General features: G+C 41.1%; 1 protein-coding gene across 1 annotated transcript in view; it reads left to right on the top strand.

Moving 5' to 3' along the window:
- The window catches only part of CHN1 (chimerin 1), a 96,980-nt gene that overhangs the window by 55,519 nt on the left and 14,877 nt on the right, over positions 1 to 26,584 (top strand). Inside the window, exons 7-8 of the mRNA XM_030454058.1 lie at positions 11,347 to 11,424; positions 24,150 to 24,234. Coding sequence (XP_030309918.1) covers positions 11,347 to 11,424; positions 24,150 to 24,234 — 163 coding nt within the window. The remainder of the gene's footprint in view (positions 1 to 11,346; positions 11,425 to 24,149; positions 24,235 to 26,584) is intronic.

The following is a 26,584-nucleotide window of genomic DNA, read 5'->3' as shown; positions in this document are numbered from 1 at the left end:
TCCCTCATTTGTTGTTCTCTTTCCTGAGCTATGTGAGTTCTGGGTCTTTTTTTTAACTCCTCCTCCCATCTGGCATTTCCTAATTATTTTCTATTACTAATCGCTTCTACAGGAAACAGACTGGACTGTTGAATTAAGAGCCCTATAAAAGGATAATTTTGTTATTTACAAGTTTCTTACCTCACTTAGACTTTATAATGTGACACTGTATAGCTGGTAATAATCACCTTGGGCTATGATTGTGTCTAATCTCATAAAATAGACAGGGTCAGGTCTGGTCAGTAGTTGAATGTGAGAGGCCCAAGGAAAAGCTGGAGCTGCAGGAAATGGGCTTGGTAGCACCTTTGGCTTGAACTAATATCCAATATGTCTTGTGGTTTATGCCCTCTGCAGCTCTGTAGCCTGCATAAATCCATGCTAAGCCTGACTATCAGGGTTTTTCTCTACTTACCTCTGGTGTTGTTCAGATCCTTTTTCATTTTACTGTTTGCAGTGGGAGGAGGGGGGTGGTTTTTATTTAGATCCAAGGGGGATAGCGTTTTACATCTAGCAATGTTTACATGTTCACAAGTACAAATACATGTAATTTGGCTTCCTTTCCAAAGATGGAAAGGACATGGAGCTGTAATGGTGTGGTGTGTTGTCCCCCTTTTTGTTAGAGAATCCCCTGATAGGCAGACACATCTGCTCCACTTATAATTGCCCATTCATAAGTAATTACTAAACCCTTAAGACCCATGGAGAGTGAAATGCTTGTTTTAAAAGTGGTAGCGGAAGGAGTAGTTAGAGGTGCCTAAATGAAGTATGAGACTGTGAAAGAAAAAAAGAGCCATTTATCCTGTGGTTAATGCTGCAGAAGCTGATCTGTTCTGGCCCCTATTTCTTTCCTTTTAATCTTTCACAAGAAAAAGGTAGTTTCAGATAACACTTGTCATACTCGGTTTTAGTCTCAAGCTGAATGTTTTTCTTTTCTGAATTTGAACGTTAGAAGAGCAGTTTTCTTACTAAGCTCAATAAACTGCTTGCTCTTATTACTTCAAATCTGTCACACCCATCATTAGCAAAGACTGTGGCTCTTGACAGTTTTGCAAAGTCTTCCTTAGATCATTAACTTTCAGAATATTAAACTTTTCCATATTAAACCTTTTTTCTGCACAGCATCAGCAGTTAAATACAGCATTGCTTCTGGCATTCACTCTTCCTACAGTCCTAATGTTTTATAGGTAAGAATCACAGGGAAAAAACTGATCGTCAACTGATGAACAGTTGTGGCTCTAATCCTTGTCATCTTAGTATTGATATTCCTCACATCCATATAACTTCCAAGATAAGCAGAGGATGTGTTTCTAATAGTGAAGTTCATATTGTAATACACTTAGACTATATTCCTTTTAAGTGAGGATTATTATTGCTTTAATTAGAGCTAAAGCTATTTGAAGTATCTTGCCTAAGGAACTTTAACGCTAGTAGCACAAAGTATAATGTCCTCTATTAAAAGTTAATCATATCTGTATGTGATTTAGTAATTTTTTTTATATATATTTCCAGTTTGTGAATTAGATTAGTATCTCTTAGAGGCAAGCAGCTTTTCTCCTTCCTGAGAGAAGAGTGGAGGAATACTGTGAAAATATAAAAGGCTGTATTCCCAATTCCTATTTTGCATGTAATGGTGAAATATTTTGAAGGCTCTGTGCTTTATGTCACGTACCAAATAGTTAGTCGGAGATCTCTGATTTTACTTTAGGAAATGCTTCAAGGCATTTCCAGCAAAGTTAATATGATAGTGAGTTACATCTGCATTTTGGTATTTATGTGAATTGGCTGCTGATTAAAGTAATGATGTGTTTAATACAAATGCTCAAAAATTGCAAATAGTATCATGTGCTATTATGTTTCACAGAGTTTGAAGTGCCCAGTGTCTTAACTGACAACTTCTCATTCACTCCAGCCTCCAAATCCTTGCTAGCACTTGTGTCAGCACTGCAGCCTGGTACCTGGGAGCTGCCAGTCACCTTTATCACATGCTGGAGTTCATCAGGCAGAGTCACTGCTCAGCAAGTTGATAATGCTGACAGCTTACTGGATTTTTATTTTTTTATGGGCCTTATGGATTAATTCTCTTGGGCTATTTTTACTGTTGAAAATTCAGACAACTTCAGTGTTAGAAATCTGACCACTGTCACTTAAAAGAGCTAGTTGATGGTGGCAGTAGAAATAAAAAAATGCCCTGTAACATGGCATGAAAAATCTCACTGAGTGAGAAGAAAGTAGTCGTGCTGGATAAACATTTTGTTCATTGCCAGTACTTTAATTAATTGCAAATGAATTTAAAAATGGAATTATACCCCAAACAGTCTTTTAGCTTCAATGTGCCTAATACTCTAAAGAAGAGCTTCTATCTTAAGATCCTATGCCTCTGAAATGCCAAAAGTCAGATCTTCGAGTTACGGATTCAGACCTAGAACTAGGGTACTTCAACTGAAAATAAGCATCATCTAAACACTGTGTTACAAGAAACCACAAATTTAAGAAAAACCCCACAAAAAACCCCAAAAACATTCAAAGACCCTCCTGGGTAACAGAAATCTAACCTGTCCATGTGCCAACACCTACTTCTTCCCCCAGAGGTAAATAATCTGCATAGCCCAAAGTTATAATGGGAAGTTGAATTGCCAGCTCCATTTTTAATAATTCAAAATTATTCAGTTTTCAAATCAAGACACTACTAAAATTTGTTTCAAAAATGCTGGGTTTGACCATGGATTCCAGTGTGCCTGTCTCAAGCAAGAATTTTTAACAGTTATAGCTTCCTCTAGGGAAATGGGATGCTTCCTGCCCTTACATGAAAAAATTCATGACTGAGGCATTTTAAAATGTTGATTAGGAAATTAAGAGGGAATAAATAGGAAAGATGAACCATATGTGAAAAAAGAGAAATGAGAAAATTAGAACGCTTGTAAACAGAATGTAAAATGAGCCTTTTTGAGAATGTGATTAGGGATTAGAAGATTTTATGGGTGGCAATAAACTGATAATTTGATAATAACTGATAATTTGACTTTGGGAGCAGAGTATAATTCCACTGCCATTTCAGCTCTGGTTTCATTCATTGCAGGTTCATAACAGCCTTGCTTTAAATAGAGATTTATGCAAGGGTAGTGGGAGCCTACATGAGAGACTCATTTGAAAGATGATCAGCCTACCTCATTTTCTGAATAATTGTATTGTATAAAATGAATTTAGATCTTGACCCACATTGCTGGTGCAGCTATGCCCACGGAGACAAGTGCACCTAGAAGGCTGGTGGCCAGGGGCTTCAAGGAATGCTGCTGGACATTGGGGTTACCCTACTTGGTAACCTTTCTGCAGGGAGCTGGTCCACAAGCAGCTTTTCACCATTATACATTTTGCAAGAAGGATGCGTGCCCGTGTCACACCTCTAGCATTCCCTCTGGTTAAGCATTGTTTTCACTTTGATTCATGAGGCTGAATCAATGATAATTAAGGAAGGATTAGGAGACTTTAGTACTCTTAGTCTTATGCTAAGCAAGGATGGTTATGGACTGACAGTATGCTGGAGGAAGAAACTGTGGTGACAACACATGTATCATAGCAACATAGCTTATTCAGGAAGAAGTGGATGGATACAGAATAGAGGATGCTCCAAAAGAACAGGTGTGGTCTGAAATACAGTGTTTATGAACTAATGAGCTGCAGTTTTCAATTATAACATGCATTAATTTACTCTAAATTGAACTACTGAACTACTGTAGAACAAAAAGGGCTTATATTAGCCATGTCAGAGTGCCAGACAAGGCTAATATGGCATTAATATTATACATCAGGTAAGGAAATATTATTGAGACATAAAAAGAAATTTTCATACTGTTTGCCCATGTTATACTAGTAGGCAAAGCTACTACTTCATGAGGAATAAATGAAATAGCCCTAATAAATACAACAGTAGAAAGACCTTGTGGATAACATGAATGCCATTATCTCTAAGTGTAGATACATTTTCAGCTACAAAATGATATAAACGTTTATTGTGAAAACTGCTTTTATCAACGTGATTCTTAAATGGATATCATAAGGAGAGTGTTGTAAATTATTTCTTTTATAAAGTTTGGGCACCATCAACATTTTCTTGCTAGGAGGCATGTAAGGTTCCTCATCAAATGAAATGGTTAAACTTGTTGGTGTGCCTTTTTTTTTTTAATTTTATTTTTCCTTTTATTTGAGGAAATCCTTATAGTAGTGTGGGTCAGATCAGAAATAAACTATGACCAGCTTCTTGTGGTTTCAGAAGATTGGTCTAGCAAGGAGGTGATATTTTCTGTGTTCTACTTACGAAGTCTGGCTGGGGTTGGCCTCCTTTTAATGCAGCTTTTTTTCCTAAGAAAAGAACAGAATTGCTAGAGTTGGTAATGAGCTGCTGCAAAGCAAGGAGAATAGCAGAATTCCAGGTTGGAAGAGACCTCAAAGATCATCTGGTCCAACCTTAAAATGAGAGAATTTTTGAAGCTGATACCTCAACTTGGACTTGAAATCATGGGGAACTGCTTTCCTCAACACAGTCAGAGTTAGGAGAGAAAGGAACTTGTTTCTTAGCTTTCTGGGTAGCTATTATGTTGTTTGATTGTCATGTCCTGCCTCAGTGTCATGCAGCTCGGTAGCAGCTCTGCTTTTGTGGATCAATCATCTTACCCCTTGTGAGCACACTGGTACTCTCTGTCCTTCCTCTCCTGGGAAGGAGTTATTTTAACAAAGGCATCTCTGGCCATGAGGGTGTCGTGTGTTAGTGTCTGTAGGGAAAACCCTGTGGCTTACACTAGCTCGGGACCAAACCAGAATAAGAGCAGAGCCCCAGGAGATGGGCAGGACTGTGCCCCTTGCCCAGAACCTGACCCCATGAGGAACCTTGTCATTACTTACACAGCACAGCTGAAGTTGTAGCTTTTGCTTGTAAAATCTATCTTAGCACCACTGGTGAATTGCAACGTCCCTGTCCCTGCATGTGCACATTCTCACATGCCCACATACTCCCCTGTAGTGGTATTTGTACCTATGGGTGTGAAGGAAGTTCCCAGAATTAACTCCCCTCCTTCAGTGGTCACAGTGGGCCAGTTACTGACCCACACTAAAAGCTAGGTTGCTTGATGTTATCATGCTTCCTCCAGAACGAGACCAAAAGCAGAACTTGTTACTGCAGGTACTGTGAGATTTTTCTTTTATTTTTGCCACGTCTACATCAGTGGTTACATACCAAAATACCCCCCTCCCTAAAAAGAGAAATGTGGCATTTGCCACTGAAAAGTGTCTTGCTTTTTTGTCCCTGTTTAGAACAGCAAATATTAATTGCTTTTGCCTTGTCAGTTACTGAGAGAGAAATAATCACAGTGGATGCTTTCTGCCCATGTGCAGTTTCAACTTGTCATTTCCAAAGGCCCATATTGGTAACTGCCGGGAGCAAATCTACAACTCGTTGTTCCACTAGGAACAAAATAAGCTGGCTGACCTAGTTCTGAATCAGCTGCAGTGACCAGTAGGTTTAGGACAAACACTACAGAAAAAGAACTTTTCTGTTGGCTTCCCCTAAGATCACTCAGATTTTCTATGAGTATGCTCCCTTGCTGTGAAAACAAGGGTACTGCCGGGTATTTCTGGTAAGCACATCAGTGCAAGCATAAAATCTTCCTAAATAATACTAATACACTCTAATTGTATTGCACAATACAGTACCAAAGGATCTCACTTCATAAGCAGTAATTTCTACCAGCAATACAGGGCATAGTTTTTTCCATAATTTAAACTTTGATTTTTTTTTTAACTTAACAAGAATACTTAAAACCAAGCAACACTGGCTGGATTTTTTCAATTAAAAACTAAAACAAAACAAAACTTTTTAATTTCTATATGTAAAAAAGTTAATTCTTTGACCGGCATTCCTGCCCTTTGCCCACACCATCTTTCTGTGAGCAGAGGCTATGCCTGGTATCAGCATGGCTACAAATGAAGAAAAATTAAAAACCAGCTTGTCACCAATTTTAAATAAAAAGCAAAAATTTGGACACCCCTTCTCCCCCTGAAACAATTCTGTGAAAGATATGACTGGGAAAATTATATTTAGCATGGAACAAGTCTCCATCAAGAACTGCTTTGGGGGAATTTGACTCAGTTTCACAGTGTGGCTGATTAGCTTTTGAAAATCATGTACTGAGCCCATAAAATATGCTCATAAAGTGTTCAGGCAAGGAAGGATTTTCAGAGCATTTACATTTGGCTAAGTTAGCTATACAGTGAAACAGAACACAACAAAATATACAGTGGCTAACCACATAGCAACCCGAATATCTTGTTACTTGAGATAAGTACAATAGGACATCATCTTTGATTTTTTTAAAATGTGTGCAATATAACTGCTGGTTATTATTAAAATGCATTCCTTAGAGGGAAGAGATCATATTATATATGAAATCTGGAACAATAAAGGCATATTTAGTCATAACAATATGAAAATACCATACGAGAATGAAAAGCCTGCAGTCCATTCTCAAGATTGATGAAAATATGATACTGTGTTTGGGAGGGGAGCCAAGTGGTCATGAAACTAAACACTACAACGTATTGGAAATGCATGTGGGCTTCAGGAGGTCTGATCAAGTCTAGTCTGGGCATGTTAGAACTTGTTGAGCTTAACCTGACTCTTGACTTATTGGGGTTTTTTTCTGAAGTGATTTTGGTTTATTACACAACAAATGGGAAATGCATCAGTTTGCCTTTTCAGAAAGAGTTTGTCCAGTGTTGACTGAAATGCACCACTAGATTAAACTTGCATGTCATGTCTTTCAGAGAGTAACTGATTGGAATTTACTGCAGCCTATGGGTGACTTCTTAATAAGAGTTACTGATTGTGAGATTGGTACCAGAAAATATGCATACATTGTACAGCTAGCACCCAGAGCAAATAATGCTCAAGAAAACAGCTGTTTCTCCTGCAGCCTGAAGGACTATTCCAGGGGGAAATAGGGAAAGTGGTGTCTCATTAGGACCTAGGCTGAACCCCTCTTATAGTTGAGATTTTAGAACAAATGGCAACATTTGAAATAGCAGGATACCGTCTTTTTTCCTTTCTATTTTTTCCATGAGTCCAAGTGTGCAGTGTAGCATCTATAAACAGGTGTCTTGGTTTAAAGGTTGTCCTGTTGGTGGGTTTGGTTTTTTAGTGTGCATTTAAGTCACTAAAATGTGCAGGGTCTCATGAGAGGGTGCTCTGCTTGCGTGCTTTACTGAGAGGTTGCTCAGCTGTTACTTCCAGTTGTTCCATTTTCAGTTCAACTAAATCCTGTGAAATGACATCCTTAGGTTAACTTTAAAAAAGACATCCCTTTAGTTTCCTTCTTCCTGGAGTATGCATGGCATATTGTCCCCTAGACATGCAAAGATTGCAAATGTCTGGCACAAACAATTAATTATAAAATCAAATCAAGACTCGGAAAAGTGGAAGGGAGAAGACTTTTCTCCTGAGATTTCTACCTCTTTTTCATCCATTACGTAGCAGCTAGTTTCTTATAATTGTCCCCATTAAGGCAGACTTCAGAGCAAGTTGTAACTGTTGGGAAATGAAAGCGCTCTGGAGAGGGGGCTCCAGGCAGGCGGGGATGCCTCTGGTGGAGAACAGGCATGGAATCAAAAGCCAACCAACAGTGTAAGAAGAGCAGGACCTGGAGGATGGGAACAGAGACAGCATGGAATGCCTGGAGCAGGAAAGTGCTTTGGGAGAAAACATCTTCCTACGGGATTTGAGTTGAATCCCCAGGTCCATGACTTCATTTGTTTGCTCTTTGAGATGGTGGCTCATCTCCAGAATGATGAGGGCTACCTGAAGACAGTGACTTGCTCTCTCTTTCTTTATTGTCTCATATACTGGTAAGCTGAAGATCTGGACCTGCCTGATGACCCAAACTGTGGTCAGGAGGGTGTGTATACCAGAAATGTCATTCTTCATTTTAGTTTTCAGAATGTTTTAGTTAAGTTTAGTTTAGTTAAGACCACTAGCTTGCAGTGCTGAGTTCCCAAAGTTAGGCAAAAGCAGAAGAATGAGTGAATGTATTGTAGAATTATGTCACCTGAAAGCAGTTGTATGAATTTTAATTGCAACACTAATTTCTTTTGGGGAAATACATAAAAAATATTTCTCTTAGCTTTTCAATTGCTAACTTTATGGATTTCTTTCAATCTAGGTTTCTGGTGCACTCAACTATAGTGAAGAGAGCACATGTAAAGGGCAGTAAGTGTAGCTGAGCCCAGTGTTCCTGGGCTTGTAAACAGCAGAAAGTGCTTTGCACTGAACAACAGGAAGCTGATTTATGTACAACCAATGCACAGTCTGAGTTAGATTAGTGTAATACAAAGTAGTGTTAGAATTAAAATTCATAATCTTATAACTACTTTCCAGATCATAACACATTTTCATAATTACAGCCATGAGATAGGACATTTCCCTGTTGGGCAGTTTTGCTTACCTTCTTATTGGCATTCTTAAGATTTAATTTTCCAGGATCCAGAGATCAGTTTATACTAACGTGACTCTGAAGTGCAATTGAAAATAAATCAGTTCTTCAGATTTAGGAAGAGAGAAAATGACAATTAAGGAATAAGTATGTCAAAAACCAAATAAGCACTCTGCCAACAGCTGAAAGGAAAATTCATAATGCTTTCTCTTGCTTCTTAAGTGGAATTATACAAAAACTAATAAGGTTTGAATCTGATAGTACATATACCCTTAAAAATCACTGGGTTATTTATTTGAAACAAACTCAGTTTTCCAAGAGTTTCTTTCCTAATATGAAGTTTGTGATTTCTTTTCTTCTCCTTAAAAAATTAAAAGAAAAAAAAAAAAAAAAAAGAAAGAGGAATTCTGATTTTCAAGGAAACATGTAATGGAACTACGCTTCCAGAACACCATATTGTCCCTCTTGTCACTCAAATCTGTTTGGAGAGGATGACCCTCTGGGGCAGGTTTAGGTCTACCTTGCTCCATGAGGACTTTTGCCAAGGACTCCCATGGTAGTCCTTGGGAGTGAAACCATGAGATGGATTTAGCTAGAAAGAAAGAAGAGAATGAGCTCAAAAGCCTGTCTGCTTCCTTCTCCTTAGTCCCTACTATTTTCACACTTTACATAGATAATGTGGTCAGTTATTGCCATCTCTTACCTCATTTTTCCTGATCTCCGCCATGGAATGTTACACTTAGAAGGATGTGCAGAAAAATACAAGAGAGGGACATTTATTCATCTGCAGCAGAAATGAGCAATTAAAAGCAAGACAGGTAGATTGAGGTAGCTGTTGGAAAGGTATTTCTCAATAGGATGTATCAGACAACCTCCTGTTTGTACTGAAGCTGGGAACTGAGCCAGATACTTCCAAGGTCCCTGAATGAGCCACTAATGTCTGACAGCTTCATCCTGTATAATCTATAGCCAGTATTTTTATTATTAGCTATTAACTTGCATTGCAGATTAGTGGCTGGTGAAGGACATATGTTGATCCTTCATCTCTGCTACCTGACCTGGCTGAAACCCTGCAGGTTTTTAAAACCTGTAGAGAAGGTAGGAAGGTAGTGGTCGCCATGCAAAGGAGCAGAGGAGGGTTCACAGTCAGCATTACTCTCAGCTGTACTGGCGGGAATGAGCTAAGTGATAATACTGTGATCCAGCCGCAAAACACACACCAATTCCACACAGAAGACTGCGACAAACTGTGCTCGTCTTTGGTTGTTACTGAGTCAGGAGAGATAAAAATACCTTTGCTGCAGAAGGGCGAGCGGTTGTGGTGCTGCAGCCTGTGGGCTGGGCTCTGGCTGGCTGCGCGGGCAGGCTGGGCACACGGGAAGGTCCTTGTGTGTCCCAAATATCGGGATGGTGCTCACTCCCACAGTATAAATCACTGCCGTAGTAAGTCGGACCAAAGGTCCATTTTTTGCAGCCTCTGACAAAGACTGTTCAAAAATGCCTGGAGAGCACTAGAAAACGAGGGCAGGAGCAGAATTGCTGTAGTGGCGTCCCTTCCCGGCTGTCAGCAAGGATCTGGAGAGAGTCTCCCTGGGATGGGCTGCCCCGTGAGCAGCTCCGGCTGGGTGGGCTCACGGGCTGCCTGGATCCTACGTGAACCCCTTACACCTCGGCTCTGCTGCAGCCTGGGGAAACGCTTTAATGATCCTGGTGTGAAGTAATTTCCTTTGGCTTGTGTGAGGGGTAGCGAGGACCAAGTTGTCCGGTGCATGTTTCATGGTCAGTTGCATCAGTGCAAATGGCAGGTGTCAGGCTGATTTGAGACTGTGTCATTCACTTTCTGTTAATGCTCATAAATCCCTGAGAGGCACCACAGCAATTTGGGGTTCAGATGTTTGGTGGAAAGTGTGCTGTGATTAACTTTTGGTAGCATTTGGGTTCACAAGGCAACAAGAGAAGGCTGTTACATGAGGACAGCTTGACGAGCCTCATTTCATACGAAAGGCATTGAAAAACGTCGAAGTGATGAGCATCGAAGCTTGCATTAGCTGCTCCCAGCCTTACCTCTTGGTGTCCAAACCCTGTCAGTCAGGGGGTCGGGAAGAGCCACTTTCTGTCATGTCCCCCTGCTAACGCAGCTGCGGCTGCCCTGACACCCCCGCACTCCCACGGGTGAAGAGATGCCATTTTGTGGCTCTGCCTGACTCACGACCCTCCAACAGCCCTCCCTCTGGTGCCTCTCCCTGAGCCCCCGGGGCAGGGGCGTCATTGGCGGCGGCCAGGGGGGTCGGTGGGGGGTCCGTGGGTGCCGCCCCCGCCCCGGGGCGGTGCCGCTCCGCCCGCTTCTCTCCCCCCTCCCGCCGCGCCGTGCAGCCTCGCCCCCGGGGCGGGAGCTGCGGGTCCGGGTGAGCGGCCGCTGATGGAGGGAGCGGGTGCGGGCTGCCCCCCGCCGCTGCTCCCCACCGCCCCCCCACCGGCGGGCTTCAGCCTCCGCAGCGCAGTCATCCGTGCCGTGAACAGGTGCCCTGACATGGCCCCGCTGCCCTTCCCAGCCATTTAGCTTCCCGAGATGGTCCTTCCCGTGTTTTCCAGCCGAATCTGATAGGCGCAGGGCGAAGATCGGTGCGGGGGGCTGTGCCTTCTTCCCCGCAGCCCCAACATGCCATCCAAAGAGTCCTGGCCAGGGCACAAAGCGAATAGGTCTGCGGTGCACAACTCGAGGCAGGAGAGCCGTCAACAAGATTTATTGCTAGCAGCCTTGGGGATGAAACTGGGTACTCGGAAGTCATCTGTGACAATCTGGCAACCTCTTAAACTCTTTGCTTATTCACAGTTGACATCGCTTGTCAGAAGAGCAACTCTGAAAGAAAATGAACATATTCCAAAATACGAGAAGATTCATAACTTCAAGGTAAGAAATTAAGCTGCTTATTTCTTTTTAAGGTGCAGTGACTATAGTTCTTATTTTTAAATGGGTCCAGTACTGCAATGAAATAATGTACGTACAGGCTAGGACTTTCTAGGAATTAATTCACAAGCTTAAATCTTATTGCTGGTTAAATCAGTTATATGTCTTTAGAACGTATCAGCAGAAGAACAAGGACATTATTGCTGACTGCTTGTGTGCATGTATTTGTTTCAATGATATCTGCCACGTCGAGCTTATCTCTTTTATTTAGCGGCTTTGTACCACGAGAGACACAAAAGGTGAGAAAAACTTGAAAAGTTTCCTTCCATTGAAATTAACGTAGTTAAGTTTCGCTTATGATTATATGATGCCAAAAAATCTTTTAGATCTGCATTAGAGGATTAAAGTGATCTTACCTCAGTTTGTCGCTGGTAAATAGCTTTGGTGGTAAGAAGCATGTTCTGTTGCATCTGGATCGAGCAGATGGTCTGCATTTCTCTTAGTTTCTGGCTTTTCTCCTGTATTAATGAATTGAGTCTGTTGAAAGCAGCATGGCAGTGGGGATATTGGAGCTGCTGGCATTAGCAATTACCTTGTGTTTTAATAAAATTTGCTTAGCTTTCTATGTAGCTTCTAATTACTATTTTAATTATTTTAAATAAATTACACTTTTTTGGTAAGAAAGTAACATTTCAATACAATATATGCATGTTTTGTGTCTGTATCTGTAATAAGTGTCCAGTAAGGATATAGTAATTTAACCTTTTGGCAGTTAATTGCATTGTATAATAGCCTTTATTTGTAAAATTTGGTGAATTCGTGTTGTACTGAATTCCTGTAGGTGACTGCACAAACTTTGTATGTAAGTAACCTAGAGCCCAGACTTTATCTTTAATGTGTGGAGGTTTCTCCCATGTATTCTTCCTTTTATTTTCTTTAAGAGGAGGAGAATTCATTAATATAATACAGGCATCTGGTGATATAAGCATCTGTCAATGGCCCTTTATTTTCAGTTTTGCTTTCCATCACATGCATATGCATGTCTGAATGTACATGTGTGCATGTATGTTTGTTCATCTTCATCTACCTGATTTTATTTAAATCATCTTCTGTCTTTTGGGTTCTGATAATCACCAAAATTGGAAACCTCATATGATCAGGATGTTTTGCTTCACTTGAATTTGAAATGAAATGCAAATGAATTTGAAACCCATGTACAAAATGTTATATAAAAAACTGTTTAATATGGATGCTTAGTATAAGATATTCCTACTGGCTGTCAGCTAAATGCAGAATATTTTTTCACAGTCTCATGAAGTGTCCTAGAGATTGGAAACACCTTGCAACTTTCATTTTTTCCTTCCTTTGAAGATAATTCTTAGAGATAGCAAATTCCCGTGTACTACACTTTATGTAGGATAATCCATATTTAATTTTAAGCATATCTGTATTACTTAATTGCTTGCCTTTAACAGGATGAAACACATCTGTTTCGAAAATAATATGGTAACCTGATTTTCATTGGTTTGAGTTTGTTTGTTTTTCTTCCAGATACTCTTTATGGAAAGTTTGGAAGCTGCAAGTTTTCTAGTCTTTTTTTTCAAAAACAAACTGTTTGCTTGGTCTAAGGTCATAGCTACAGCACAAACTTTGCACACATGTTGTTTTCATTATAATAATTGCACTGCAGTTCCTTCATATATACAGTTGCCAGAATAATATATCTTGAGAAGTAACTCTTTACTCAAGCCAGTGAAATGGACTCACCTTATGCAAATAATTTTTGCTATAAAAAGAAACTCTTACTCCTAAAGGGTGTGCAGCAACCATCATAATATTGAAGGAGTGCTGCTGGTGTTCACATGCTCTAAATGTGGCCACTGTCCCACTTAAAAAAAAAATAAAATAACCATAAGCTATTCGTAATTATTGTGTTATGGATGTGATATGAATGGCCATCATTAGCTCATGAGCTTTGCTTCTCTATCATTCCTTGCATATGTCAAATTTTTCTTCTCACATGCATAGACGTCATCATTTAAAATGTCTACAGAAGTCTCCTGAGTTGCCTGCTGAGCAGCAAATATGCCACCCATGTGGGAAGGAAGGAAGGAAATGTCAGTCCCCGAAACTTGGAAGCTAGGCTTTTTAAAACAAAACAAGATAAAACAACCCAGAAATTAAATAAATTTACATAGTGTAGCTAACCAGTAGTGACTGCTGTCCCCAGAGGCTCCACCAGCAAAAAGGAGGACGCAGGCTGCTCTGTACCCCTGCGGCTAATCTCTTTGTTATACAGACAGGAGGCAACAGATCAGGACCCCAAGCCCTTTCCCAGCTGCTTCTTTGATGAAGCACATCACTAGTGACAGAAATGAAAGGGGTTTCAGAAATGCCTTTATACTGGAAATGCTGTAGCATCCCAGCAGAGGGAGGAGAAGGGGAAAATCATTAGGGCACATCAGTGAGCAGTGCCGCTGTCTTGGAGAAGGGACGAAGGCAGCAGCAGCCGCTCCAGAGGCAGGATGCGCAGGCAAATGCCTGAGCAGCTTGGCCTCAGGTTAGGAGATCTCTGTTCTCCCTCCACCCCTGCACCTCCTGTCCCTGTCGGGTGGGTAGATAGGGACACAGGTGTATTTTGGCCCCTCAGACTGTTGACTCTGGCAAAGCTCAGGTAGAAGAACACAGTAAGCAAGAAGCTGTGTGGTGATGGCCCTCCTAGGAGGGCAGATGCCTCGGGAAGGGGTGAATGTGAAAACTGCTTTTAACTCTTAAATCATCAAGAGGTCTCCTGAATAAATCCATTAATCTATGAAAACACAGTTCTGCTAGGAGTGCTGGCATGGCTCAGGTTTTGGAAGGTTGTAATCTTACTTAAATCTGCTGGAATGTGAGTTGTCTCCTGCCTGAAGCGAGCAGGCTAGCCAGCTGGGGTGATGCGAGCTCTGCAGGAGTAATGATCTCCTCCAGCTCCATAATATTCTCCTGGCTGGGGAGGTCTGGTCTCTCATAAGCACATCTCAAATACAAACACAGTGCTGAATTACCTTAAATTAATCTTCATAAGTAAAGAAAGGGATGATGATTTATAAATGCCAGATCTGACTGAGTTTTCCTGTTCTCAGGCTGAGAGCTAGGTATTACAAATATTTTTTTAAGTGTATTTGAACTTTCTAATTTATAAAAAGTTTTAAGTTAATATTTGTGTTCTCCTCTAGAAATCTAATATAAAAGATTAATTTTCTGTTAATTCAAATTATCAGCTAAAAGACATCTATGTTGTTTGACATGGTATTTTATTTAGCTGGAATTGAATAATGAGATTTGGAGGTTAGCTAGGACTGTGAGTGGGACTTGATTGGATCTCTCTATTTACATATTTGATTTCTTTTGCTGTTCTGCCATATACTCAGCCTTTCTGAATCCAGCACACCAAATGAGATCTCTGGAAAAGTGAATCATCAGACCAAACCAGGACAGTCACTTCATCCTCAAAATTTCAGCCCCACCTTCTTTCACAGAAAGGCTTTTCTTCTCTTTCAGTTTCTTACCCGTTATGGGTAAGAAATCTCCCCACACTTTGTGGTACACATATACCTATATGGACACATGTGTGATTGATATCATTTATTCTTTGACCCAATGTAGGTGAACAATAGTGTGTTTTATTCGGAAACCCCAAGAGATCTGTGGGTGCTCTTTAAAGTGCTGTCAAGGAGTATAACTGAAGCAAAAAAAAGCAGCTTTATCGTAGGGGAAAGTCCTGTAACATGTCACAGAAGTGGACAGACTAAATTTTTACCTAATAGTTCACATAAATTTATTCTACAGCTGGACTCACTCTGACAATACGAATGCTTTTTCCTGTCCCTTATAAATCCCTTATTTGCTTAGCTTGTCTCCAAAGTGCAGCAACTGTGATAGCTTTTAAATTAAAATACAGTTTCTTACCTAGCTGATCTATTCAATAGTTTTAAGGGGAGGGAGCAGCTGGGCACCTCCTGGGCAGACAGGTGTAGGAGCTTCAAGGCAGCAGCAGCAGGAGCCTCAGATTTGCAGTTAAAAGGGGCCTGTGTTAAGGTGCCATGTGGACTGAAACTTTCAGGTTGGTTATGGAGGACCAGGAGGAGCTCTGTGTTGGAATGTGTGAGGTGGGCTTTAGCCAAAGGTCCTGTACTGCAGGGGAATCAGTGCTGGGCTTAAGGTAACCTCAGCTCTCTCTGGTGCAGCAATTTTATTAGAATAGTGAACACACAGGGTTCCCTTTGCTCAATCACCTGGATTTTCTCTGTGTTCTCCTCTCTCTGTCTTCCCATATATGTCCCTTTTTTTTTTTTGCAGTTAGAAAAAAAAGATACATCTAATGAGGTGCCTTCTGCCCCAAGTTGATTCCTACCTAACCTGGAACATCTCCTGCACCTCTTCCCTACCTGGTGCCACGGTTTGGTCTTGGACACTGACCTCCCTCTTTTGCCTGCCCTTTGTATGGGACTGGAGAACACAGTAAAATTCTGCTTGAAGAATGTTAATGGCATGGAGGGCAGTCATGGAAGAGAATTGTTAGCTGGGAATTGTGGGATGGTAGCTTAAAAGGAGGAAGAAAGGGAAAATTTGAGATTAACAGCAAGAAATCTTTAGAGTGATGAAACTCAGTCAGTGCAATAATCTTTCCTTCACTTGACAAATTTAAAATAAGCCTGGACAAAATACCTTAAAGGTCTTCTCTTGCCAGCAGCCTGTGTGACTCATGAGCCCTGGGGGATTTTTAGCTCCCTTGGCTGGTTATAGGTATTCCTTGAGACACTTCTGAGTCCTGATGACATGAGCTGCGGAGCACTCTGCAGGTGTTTTGTAACTGCCAATAGTGCAAGGCATGAAACAGCTCTGCTGCCTAGATTAGCACTGTGGTGCTTCACTGGAGCAGGAAGGTGGCTGTGCCTTTCAGAGATGGACTGAAATCTGTGTTTCCATGCATCATTTTCACTGGGGTATTGTCTCATTTCTCTCTGGCTCTTCACAAAATAGATGCATTGTGTCTCCAGAAGACTATTTTTTTGCTCTCTCTCTCTCTCTGCAGTATTTTGTTCTGTCATGCTGTTTCTTAGTCACTATCTTACTAATGCCTGAGACAGCAGAGTCAATTAATTGTAATAAGTAACAGTTGCTTGGTGAATCGGTTCAGAGCATAATTCCCTTTCAAGCCAACACTTCTTCCAGAAAGCAAAGCTGTTTTTCCACAGCTGCTTAAGCCAAGTCAGAAGAGATGCTGATTATTCCTGTTTGTTGAGATTCCTCATTTCCCTTGTCGACTGAAGCAGCACCCTGGCTTTCTGTTTGAGTGTGACCCATTAGGAAGGCCAAATGGGGAGCTCTGGAGCAGAGACATGCTTTTCCAGAAATAACTGGGGGTAGAATATAGCCTTAAATTTGCACAAAAAGTGAAGGCTCAGATGAGGACCAGTCTACTGGACAGGCTTTGCTGGTGTAGGCAGATGCAAGCATCCTTGTAAGGGAGAGACTGCTGAGTTTAACAAGGCTAACTCTGCCAGTGAAATTTATACTGCTTCTTTGAAACAAAAAAGCTGACCTGTCCCTTACCTAAATTTTACTGGTGTAGTTGAATCTGTGATACGTGCTTTGCTAGTGTAAAAAGTCAGAGCAAATCACTTCCATGCCAAATCTTGTTATTCTAACAAGAACCGCTTAGCAAAGTTGTGCCTAAACCCTGGGAAATGAGGAGATGAAAAGTGCAGAGGAAATGCTGTGAAAAGACCAGAAACTATAACAGACTCTTACTATATTAAGCAGAGCCATTTTTCTGACTTTTAACATGAACTCGTTTCTATTTCTGATCTTCTGAAAACTGGGGCAGATGCCGAATTGGGGTAAATTGGTCTAGTTCTGCTGAAAAGAGGATACTCATTTTTTTTATTAGGTACAGACCTGGCACTGAATGTATTTTCAAAACATCTTTAAGTGAGTCACTGCACTCAAATGAATATTCAGAAAGAGAACTGGGTGCCTATACCAGAGTCCCCAGGGAGAGTCTCTGTGTGTTCTCACAGATAAGAAAACCACAGGAAATTTGATATTTCTTTTCTACTTCTGTTACTTGAGGGGAAAAAATGTTCAGAGGCAGGGAAAATATCTGGAGAACAAAAATAGAGGAAAAATTTCACAAAACTCCTGTGAAGATCTCATAAGCTCTGTGTTGTTGCTTCTGAAACTCTTGAGTGTTTTATAAGACAGCTCAAGCCAGTAAAGCTTTGGGCATTGATGGGTTTTAGTCTCCTGAGGTATTTATTTAATGTTACATTTACTTTTTTACTTTTTTTTTTTTTTAAACCAGGGATTTTCCAAAGCAGATTCCATATAGCACAGTATTATTTAACCCCTTATTGTTTCTTAAGGCTTGTCCCTGAATTCAAACTTTGCCTCTGTGAAAACAAACAACCCACCACCTTTTTTCTAAATCCTTAATTTGTTGAAGCTATAATTTCTTCCCACATCACCAGTCTTTTTAATAATCCCCAGATGTGGATTCTATGAGTTTTCCACGTGGACCAGCTCATGACTGTGGTGAAGGTGAGAAGCAAAGCACTCTGCTGGGTAGGGTGGGGAGTTTGCCTCATGGAGCATCTGGCACAAGTGGTGCTCTCTCATTGTTAACAGCTTTTCGTGCAAATTAGCCTTAGCAGCATTGCAAAAGCAATTCTTTAGGAATCTCTTGGAATTTTATAGTCTGTTCACATCATTATTAGATTTACACAGTTGCGTATCGCATATAAAGTATGTGTATATATACCATTTAAACTCTAAGAATTTTATTCAGTTTTCATGTCTAGTTTCAGATTTTTTGCATGGGCACAGGTATCAAGTAACTTGGTCCTGAAGTCGAATGGACAGTGTTCCGGTTTCTGGCTATAAATCTAAAGAAAATCTGCTCTTCCATCCTAAAAGAAAAGTGGCCATGCTAACTGAATTTACAAGCAGAAAAAAAGACAATAACCAGCTACCTTCTAGTTTTTTGGTTTTGCTTTCATAGAGCATGACCTAACTGCTATTTCCAGTTGTTCCCATTGCTGCTGACATGATCAGTGCAAGCCAGAGGGTAAACAAGACACAGCAGCACTTCTGGCTCCAAGCAAGTGAGGACCTGCAGGAAGGTTTGCTGGCTCAACACTTGTGTCAGCGTTTCACACTATGTTTCACTGGCACTAAGGGTTCTGTTCATACTCCATGCTCTGAGCCATGCAGCGTTCAGCCAGCATCTCTAAAGCTGCTGGCCAAAGTCATTGGGGTGATCCCAGGCTGAATTCTTACGGTAACACCCCAGCTGATGTAGGCAAAGAAGGTACCTTCCAGTGGGCTCAGTTACTGCCTTTGCTGCTACATCGTTGCATGAAAGTGATTTTCTCGCAGCTAGGGCTCTGCTGTGTGGGTTGTCATGGCAGTCTTTTCACTTCTCGGATTGCTCATCAGCAGCAATATTTGCCTCACAGGAGGAATATCATGTACTGGAATTTTGGGAGCGCTCAAGACCTTTGTTTCAGAGGCACAATCTAATCACAGTAATATATGCAGCGATTCAATTGAAGCATTGCCCAAACTGGTAGTTGAGTCAATTCACTTTCTCACTGTTACCTTTTCTGTACCCTTCACATCCAGGTCATCTCTGGCTGAACCAGGGATGGATCATGGCCTGTTGGGTGCTCACATGGGTATGCTCTGTGCCTGATGTAACCAGCTGTGACAGGAGAGGCAGGCATTAATAATACAGGCTGAATTCATCATTTTAATTGAGATTTAAGATGTCTCCCATATCCAATTAAAACCTTGGTAGAGTCCCAACAGGCAGAATTCAGTTGATGGAATTGCAAATCAGCCAGGACCACTGAGCTGACAGCCTTCATCCTCAGTGTCCTATCAGCCTTGGGAATTTGTTTGACAGGCAGTGTAGCCAGCAGAACTGTATGGAAGGGCTATGGAAGAGGTGCTCTGCATGGAGCAGGGTACTGCCAGAGCTGGTGTTCAGGGAGACCATGGCAGCAGCCTCTAGGCAAAAGAAGGCTTTTTTGCATACTGTCACAAAGGCTTTTGTTTTCTGTGTTTGGTGTTGACTTGGCATAACCATAGTTTGTCAGATCCATCCCTCCTTTATTCCCAGCAGTGGCTTTGCTAAAGCTCAACCAATCCATCCTGTTCTCTCATATCACATTTACACATTTTGGTGATATTTCCTCATTCTCTGCTTCCGTGCAGTGACAGGTGATATAATGAAAGTTTCCTGGTTAGGAATTCTAATTATCTGCTGCCTCATTCTTGGTTTTCAGATAGTAATCAAGGCTGGCTCAACAACTGCCTAGTAGAAGCCAAAAGCATAAAAAATGAGTGGAGTTACATGATACATGGGTAACTGACTTCAACAGTGACCTTTAGAGAGCCTTAGAAATAATGGTGGGAGATGTTTAAGGAGTTGCAGCTTGTGGTATAATCTGTTGTCAGAGCCATTGGATCAATTTTTATTTGCTTCTAAAACTGTCTTTATCTAAGAAATATTTTAATAAAATGCAAAGCAAAATACATAAAATTCTCTAACTCAGAGTTATTAATCACAAGAGTTAGTAAGCTATTTTACTCTGTGTGTAAGAAGAGGTATTTCAAGCCTAAGCCAAAAAACTGTCCTTCTACATAAGATCACCATAGTTAAATGTTTATTACACCTTGCTGATGTTTCCGGAGAGTCCAAAATAGAAATGCTTAGCTGTAAGTCCAATATGAATCTCTCCTCTTACCTTAGACTTCCAGTAATAGCTCACTAAGAGTATTTTATTTAGTTTTTGAAGCAGGTATTGTCCTTTAAAATTATCTAGATTTTTCTTTTCAATTGAAAGTTATCCCTGGTATTTTACAAATTAAGATTAAAACCAGTTTATTTTGCTCTCCTGCTCACCCATTTTCCCCATTCCTAAAAAAATTACTCACAGTTGAAACCTTATGGAAAGAGAAAGATTTTTAGGGTGGGAGTGAGAATGAAAGGTCTGGGAGATATAAAACCACAGTTGGCAATCTTGCTCTCTCACATTTTATAAGACAGTAAAATCTGCATATGGCAGATGCTCTTTTTATAAGGAGAAAGAAACCCCTTGTAATTTAAGTCAGGATCTCTGGGACTTTGCTGGGTGTGCTTTCAGAATTTTTTCTGGAAAGCATGCTTCAGTTTTGAAAACAAGCAAGTTGCTTGGCAGATTTTTAGAATGGGGAGTTAAATATAAAAATCAGAATGCTGCATAAACAGTGTCATGTAATAAATGCAGTATTGTTTGCAGGTGCTGATTCTTGAACTAGCAAAGTGATGCAAACGTGTTTCTTTTCAGCATGCTGCCAGACCCTGGCTCTGGAGGATGAAACAGGATTAGAGGTTGTTCTGACCTCAGAAGATCAATTTATTGCTATTTTTTGGCATCACTTGCTGCGTCTAATTTAATTTCCAGAGATGTTGTGTGTTTAGCACAAGGTTAGATGTCCAGTTCCCCTCCATGGCAGTGGGGAGATTAATGCTTTGGCACCACTGAACCCCAGGAAAAGTCAGCACCACTTAGAAACTCCAAGAGAGGCTTCAGAGCTGATCCTGTGGGGTTGTGTGCAGTGAGGACAGAAGGGCTTTATGGCCATTGGGTCTCCTCATTAATATTGCCAGAGAACCTTCCTGTTGCATGTCAGATAGAGGACAAAGCAAGGTAGAGCATTATGGAACACAGAGAAACCAACCCTCACCTTTTAATTTGCTTTGAACTTGAGATCAGAAGAAGGGATTAAAAAAGAGTAATTTGGATGGGGCAGCATAAAGATGAGTAGGCTTTGGATAAATCTTCTAACTGAGATGTTAATTTCTTGCCTGATATGGAAAGTTATTTCAGTATTTGGAGGAAGCCTGGATGCATGGGACAAGAGAACAGTGCTAATGATGCTGAGGCAATGATCCTGAAGGGGCAAAGTCAGTCTTGATCTTGTGAAGGGTGACCAATACACGAAGTGTTGGTAGAGAAGAGGAAAGTCTGTTTTGTCCTTGTTGTTTTTAAGTTGATGATGAGTAATGTAAACGCTTCTGAGGGGTGACCTGAGAGCCAGGATGTGTAAGGAGAACTGGCTGTAGCAGGAAGCTAATTTTTTTTTTTTTAAATCCAGGTGGATAATGATTATTAGAAACATAAGAGAAACTAAGCTCAAAAAATTTGGAATAAATTTTGGAGTAAAAATAAAAATTGAGGCAAAAGGTTGGGGTGACAGATCTAGAACGTGGTGAACGTTGCCAGAGAGTTCCTAGGGAGAGTCAGGAGGAGGTGGAAACATGCAGACCACGGTGGGCAGCACCATGCCAGCAGCAAGATGTCAGGAAGGAGGGATTTTCACTGCTGAAATGACAGCCAGCAGAGATTGGGCATCTGAGATTTGGTGAGTACCAGTGCTGGAGGTGGCCCTGAGGGGTCAGGATAAGGCCCTAGCTCCCAGGAAAGCCATTAGAAATGCTTCAGGAAATGGCACGTATGTTGAATTTGATGAATTGAAATTAGCAAGCAGAGGCACAGGATAGTATCATTCTTCTTATTTACCAAGAAATATTAAAGTTTCAGAATTTTTCTTTGTTCTGCCTAAAGAAAGAGGTTAAAATGTCAGCATTTCAAGGAACAAGAAAAAATTCTTCTCTTCCTCCTTTGCAATCAGAAATACTGAAAAAATAAAAATATGTAAATAATGTGTAAAACTGAAAAAGATTCTGAAAAAAGCATGGATTTTGCATCGACTTTTGAATTATCATTTTATTTCAATTTTCCTCATCAGGAATTTTGATAAATATTTCCAACAAATGTCTTTTTGTGGGAATATTCCTGTGACCAAAAAAAAATGTGGTGACAATTTTTTTTTTACCTGAAAAAGTTCTGTAAGTCCTGCAGGCATTAAAGCACAGTTTTTTGCTTGAGGATATTAGAATGTGCTTATTCTGGGAAGGGAACACTGCCAAAGTCCTGGAAAATAGCACAAGCTTGAGGAAGAAAGCCAAGAGGATGTGGGTAGTGCAGGTGGGTAACAGAGAAGAAGGTGTGAAAAATCTCTTTGTGGTAAGAGGAGAACAGAAAATGGAGATTACAGCTGCTGACAGTCTTGTCATTGTTCACTTTGTGCAAGTCAGCTGGAGCTGTAGGGAGAAGGGGGCTGGTGGAGCACTTGTCACCCTCGGAAGGCGTGTGGCAGTGGGTGGGGACAGCATCTAGGGGGAGGCAGCCTGTGCCAGTGCTGTGAGGACATGGCCTTGGGCACCATCAGCCTTCCTACAGAGATGTTCAGGGCTAGAGGCCATGATGAGCCTTGCTTAGTGCACATGAATTGCTTGGTGAATTCCAGAGTAACTTTACAGACAAGCAGCAATCTGCTGTGCTGCTGCTTCGTGGGCAGCAAATGCCCAGGAGGGTGTAGAGCTTCCAAATGCCAAAACTGAAACACAATCTGGAATGCTGGGAGCCTCTCTGAGTTGGCACTTGCTCGAGTTGAGTGTCACCTGGGACTCAGCTGCTAGTTAAATCAGTGTCACAGGGGATGCTCACAACCTCAGTCAGGCCACGTCATATTTTGATGTTTATAACCAGAGCCCTGTGTGGATGTTGGGCAGGCATGTTTCCAACAGCTCCTTCTCTCTGCTCCATGCTGATCCTACCAGGCAGTGCACATGCTTGAGGTTACTGCCTGCTCTGATACCCACTCAGTAATTCTGGAGTGACTTAAGCCTAAAGCATTTTTATTACATTTCACAGCAAATGTCATTACTTTATCATAATCAGTTACTGATTCTTGTTGTTGTTGTTGTTGGCCTGTGTCTTCTAAATGCAGGCTCAAAGCCTTTTACGCTGGCCATGAAAGTAATGATTTTCTCTGTAAAGAATCCTGTGGTTTCCTACAGCAGGAACTTTATCAGAATAAAATCAGAAGCGGCTAATAGTGCCTGCAGGATTTGTAACAAGCACGTGAGCTGGGATTGAAAGCAGCATTAATTTTTTTCTTCTTTAGCTTTGAATTTTTTCCTGGTTCAGTGGATTCTCTTTGCCATATCCTAGATTCACTTGGGTTTTCAATATGTGGCGTTAATCTGAAGAGAATTCATTTCCTTTTAGAGTTACGCTGAACTGGGAAGTGCATAAGTACATTTGCAGCATTTCTGTAGCACCAGCATTTTTGCCTGGCAGGACTCCCTCTGCCCGAAGCAAAATCTTGCAGCCCCCTACGCATTTCACATGGTACCTTATGGAGAGGATAGCAAGGCAGGAGACATTTTAAACTGAGAGGTGAACTCTTGCATGGTTGCTGCAAAAGCCTCCCTTCATGGCTAAAATCCTGCCCAGGCAGAGGGATGCCAAGAGGCAGGAGAAGGGCTGCAACCTGCCGTTCCTTCTCTGTCCCCCCTGGGCTGGGAGCACACCCCCACAGACCCTGTTCTGCTGCTCAGGATGACTTGGGATGGAGAGCTCCTGGTTCCTATAGGTCTGCATGAGTCTTGGCAGATAATACTTTCTTACATTTCTTTATTCCTTTTCTGAGGTGATAAAGGAAAGCTTCCTCACACCATGCTGCCTTCAAAGAAGAGGAATTCTGCCATGTTTAGACCCATTGATAGTGATGCCTGAGGAGTAGTTGGGTCATTTTTTCTAATTTTCCTTTCCTCTATTGTCTTCCAGGTGCACACGTTCAGGGGCCCACACTGGTGTGAATACTGCGCGAACTTTATGTGGGGCCTCATCGCTCAGGGAGTAAAATGTGCAGGTAACAGTCCTTCAATCTGCTTTTCCTAAGATTGTCCTCATATTGTAAATATTTAATATACTGCCTGCTCCACCATAGCTCTGTATGGCAAGGGTCTGATCTGACCCCTGTTAGAACTGAAGAAGGAAACATCCACTCTGCTGCCTGTGATTTCAGGTACCTCTTCCAGTAACGTCATTGCAGTGGTGCAGAGCACCTCTCAGGCACTCATGAAGGAGAAATATAATCATTAAGGGATTTTTTTTTTCCCTCCTTTAGAATGGAGGAGAATATAGGTAGATGTCTTGTTAGCTTTATTAATTTTATATCACTTGGATGTATTGGTAGGTGTGAGATGGGGATCTTGATGTGCAGAATGGGCATCAGCAAATTTCACTTTGCTGCTGTGAAACAGGCATTCAGGTTAATTTTATGTACAAGCCAGCAGGACTCCCATCTTGCCATAGACCCTGAGTCAGTTCTCCTTGCAAACTGGAAGTAAGAAAAGGAATGATGAATAAGGGATGCCTACTGAAATGTTACGTACCCATTCAGGTGCCGGTACAAATGTATTATATGCACAGGTGTCACTGCAGGCAGTTCTGGGGTAAAGCCTCTCTGAAGTAAAAAATTTGACAATTTTATTAATATGATTCTTCTGAAAAGAAAGGACAGTCAGCTCTTCTCAAAGGAAAAAAAAAAGGATCAAAGTGATCAAAATAGTTTACTGTATTTAAGAAGTATTTATGACATTCTAGCAAGCAACTGCATTTATAAAATGGTGCAAAGAAATGTTGATGTATGAAGACCTGCATATGTTGCCCTGGAAACTGAATTTTCAAGCTAATTTAAGAAAATCTGCTCTGTCTGAAGCTTTCTGAAGTCTGGTCTCAAGCAAATAAGAGGGATTTTTATCACAGAACTGCAAAATCATGTCAAACTTAAACAATCTATAGCCAAACAGACTTTAAATATTTTAAAATCCTTTCCCATAATTATCTGAATGTAATATTCTGTTGTTACTGATAGTCTTAGAACTGTCCAGGAAATAAATGGTGTTTCCTTTCTGAGTATTTTCCCCCACTATGTATTTAGGGTAGTAGCCACATCCTTCACTTATGAATGACAATTGTCAGTACTCTTTACTGCTGTTGATTTTGCACAGTGCTAAAAGATAAAGACTTAAGTCTAATTTTGCTCTTGAATTATTTTCTGAGTAAAGCAATCATTTTTTATAACACATGAGGCAGTAAGTGTGCCATTTTCTTTGCTCACCTGTAATAAACTCCTCAGTTTTGGCATTATGGAGAAATTTCATGTGTTTTTCATAATTATATTAAGTAACGTTGATCCAGAAAATCAGTAAAAATGAACACTATGATAGCTTGCAATGCTTCATGGCACTGTGGATTGAAAAAGCAATATTGCTTTTATAATTAAATCCACAGTGCATATGCTTTTGTACTGGTTGTTTTTTGGTTTTGTTTGTTTGCTTTTTAAAGCAGTGTAGAGCTGATTTTCTGGGGTTTTTTGCAGAGTTTTCTAAATTGTGATTTTCCAAAGTCTGTTTTCCTTTCCTCCTTATGAGGATGGTAATAACTACTGTATGTCTCCTTTTTCCTCCTTGTGGTGTAGAAGAACATATGTGTATTAGATGACTTCATAGGTTCAGAAGCTATAATTAGGGCTTTGTATCTTGTGTAAGGTTTCATTTCACTTTTGGTAGCTTCTGGTAATTTCTGTGGTCTTACTTATATTTTGTACTCCCATGTCATAAGACCTCTCTTCTTTGCTGAAGCATCAGTGAGGCATTGGGGCAGGGGGAGGCTGAAGCTTTTCAGGTCATGCTCAAGGTCACTGGGCACAACCAGGAGAGCTACTGATGTGCAGCATCATCAGCCAGGGTGTGAGGAGGAGCTGTGGAGCAGCCCTGCAGCAGCCTGGGCTGCCTCAGCCTGGCAGGTCTGGTCCCTGCAGTGTGTCCTGTGTGCCCTGCTTGGGGCTGAGGAGCAGGAGAGATTGGCTTTCCAAGGACAAAAGTTGCAGCTGACCCACCTTGTTTGTCCTCCCCTCACTCCAAGGCTCAGAAATAACTGGTGGAGGATGAGGCGCTTCCCAGATTATTTTGTTCTTATAAGTTTCATAGAAATTAGTGGCTGGGTAGAGCAGACAAACTCCAGGCAGTGCCCTGTGGAGATGGCAGGACAGTCTCAGCAGTTCACTGACCTTACCTCATCTGTGCCTCACATTCAGCAGGATCTCCCTGCTCCCAGCTGAGGCTGTACAAGCTGTCAGAGCCAGAAGCTGCTCTGATCTGGCCATTTTGGAGGAAAGTCAGAGGTGCACAGACACAAAGTGCAACCAGTATTAA

This window comes from Calypte anna, chromosome 7, assembly GCF_003957555.1.
Source record: "Calypte anna isolate BGI_N300 chromosome 7, bCalAnn1_v1.p, whole genome shotgun sequence".
In the NCBI taxonomy this organism is placed as follows: Eukaryota; Metazoa; Chordata; class Aves; order Apodiformes; family Trochilidae; genus Calypte; species Calypte anna.
The sequence above is the reverse complement of the archived record's forward strand: the minus strand, read 5'-3'. Positions and strand labels throughout refer to the sequence as shown.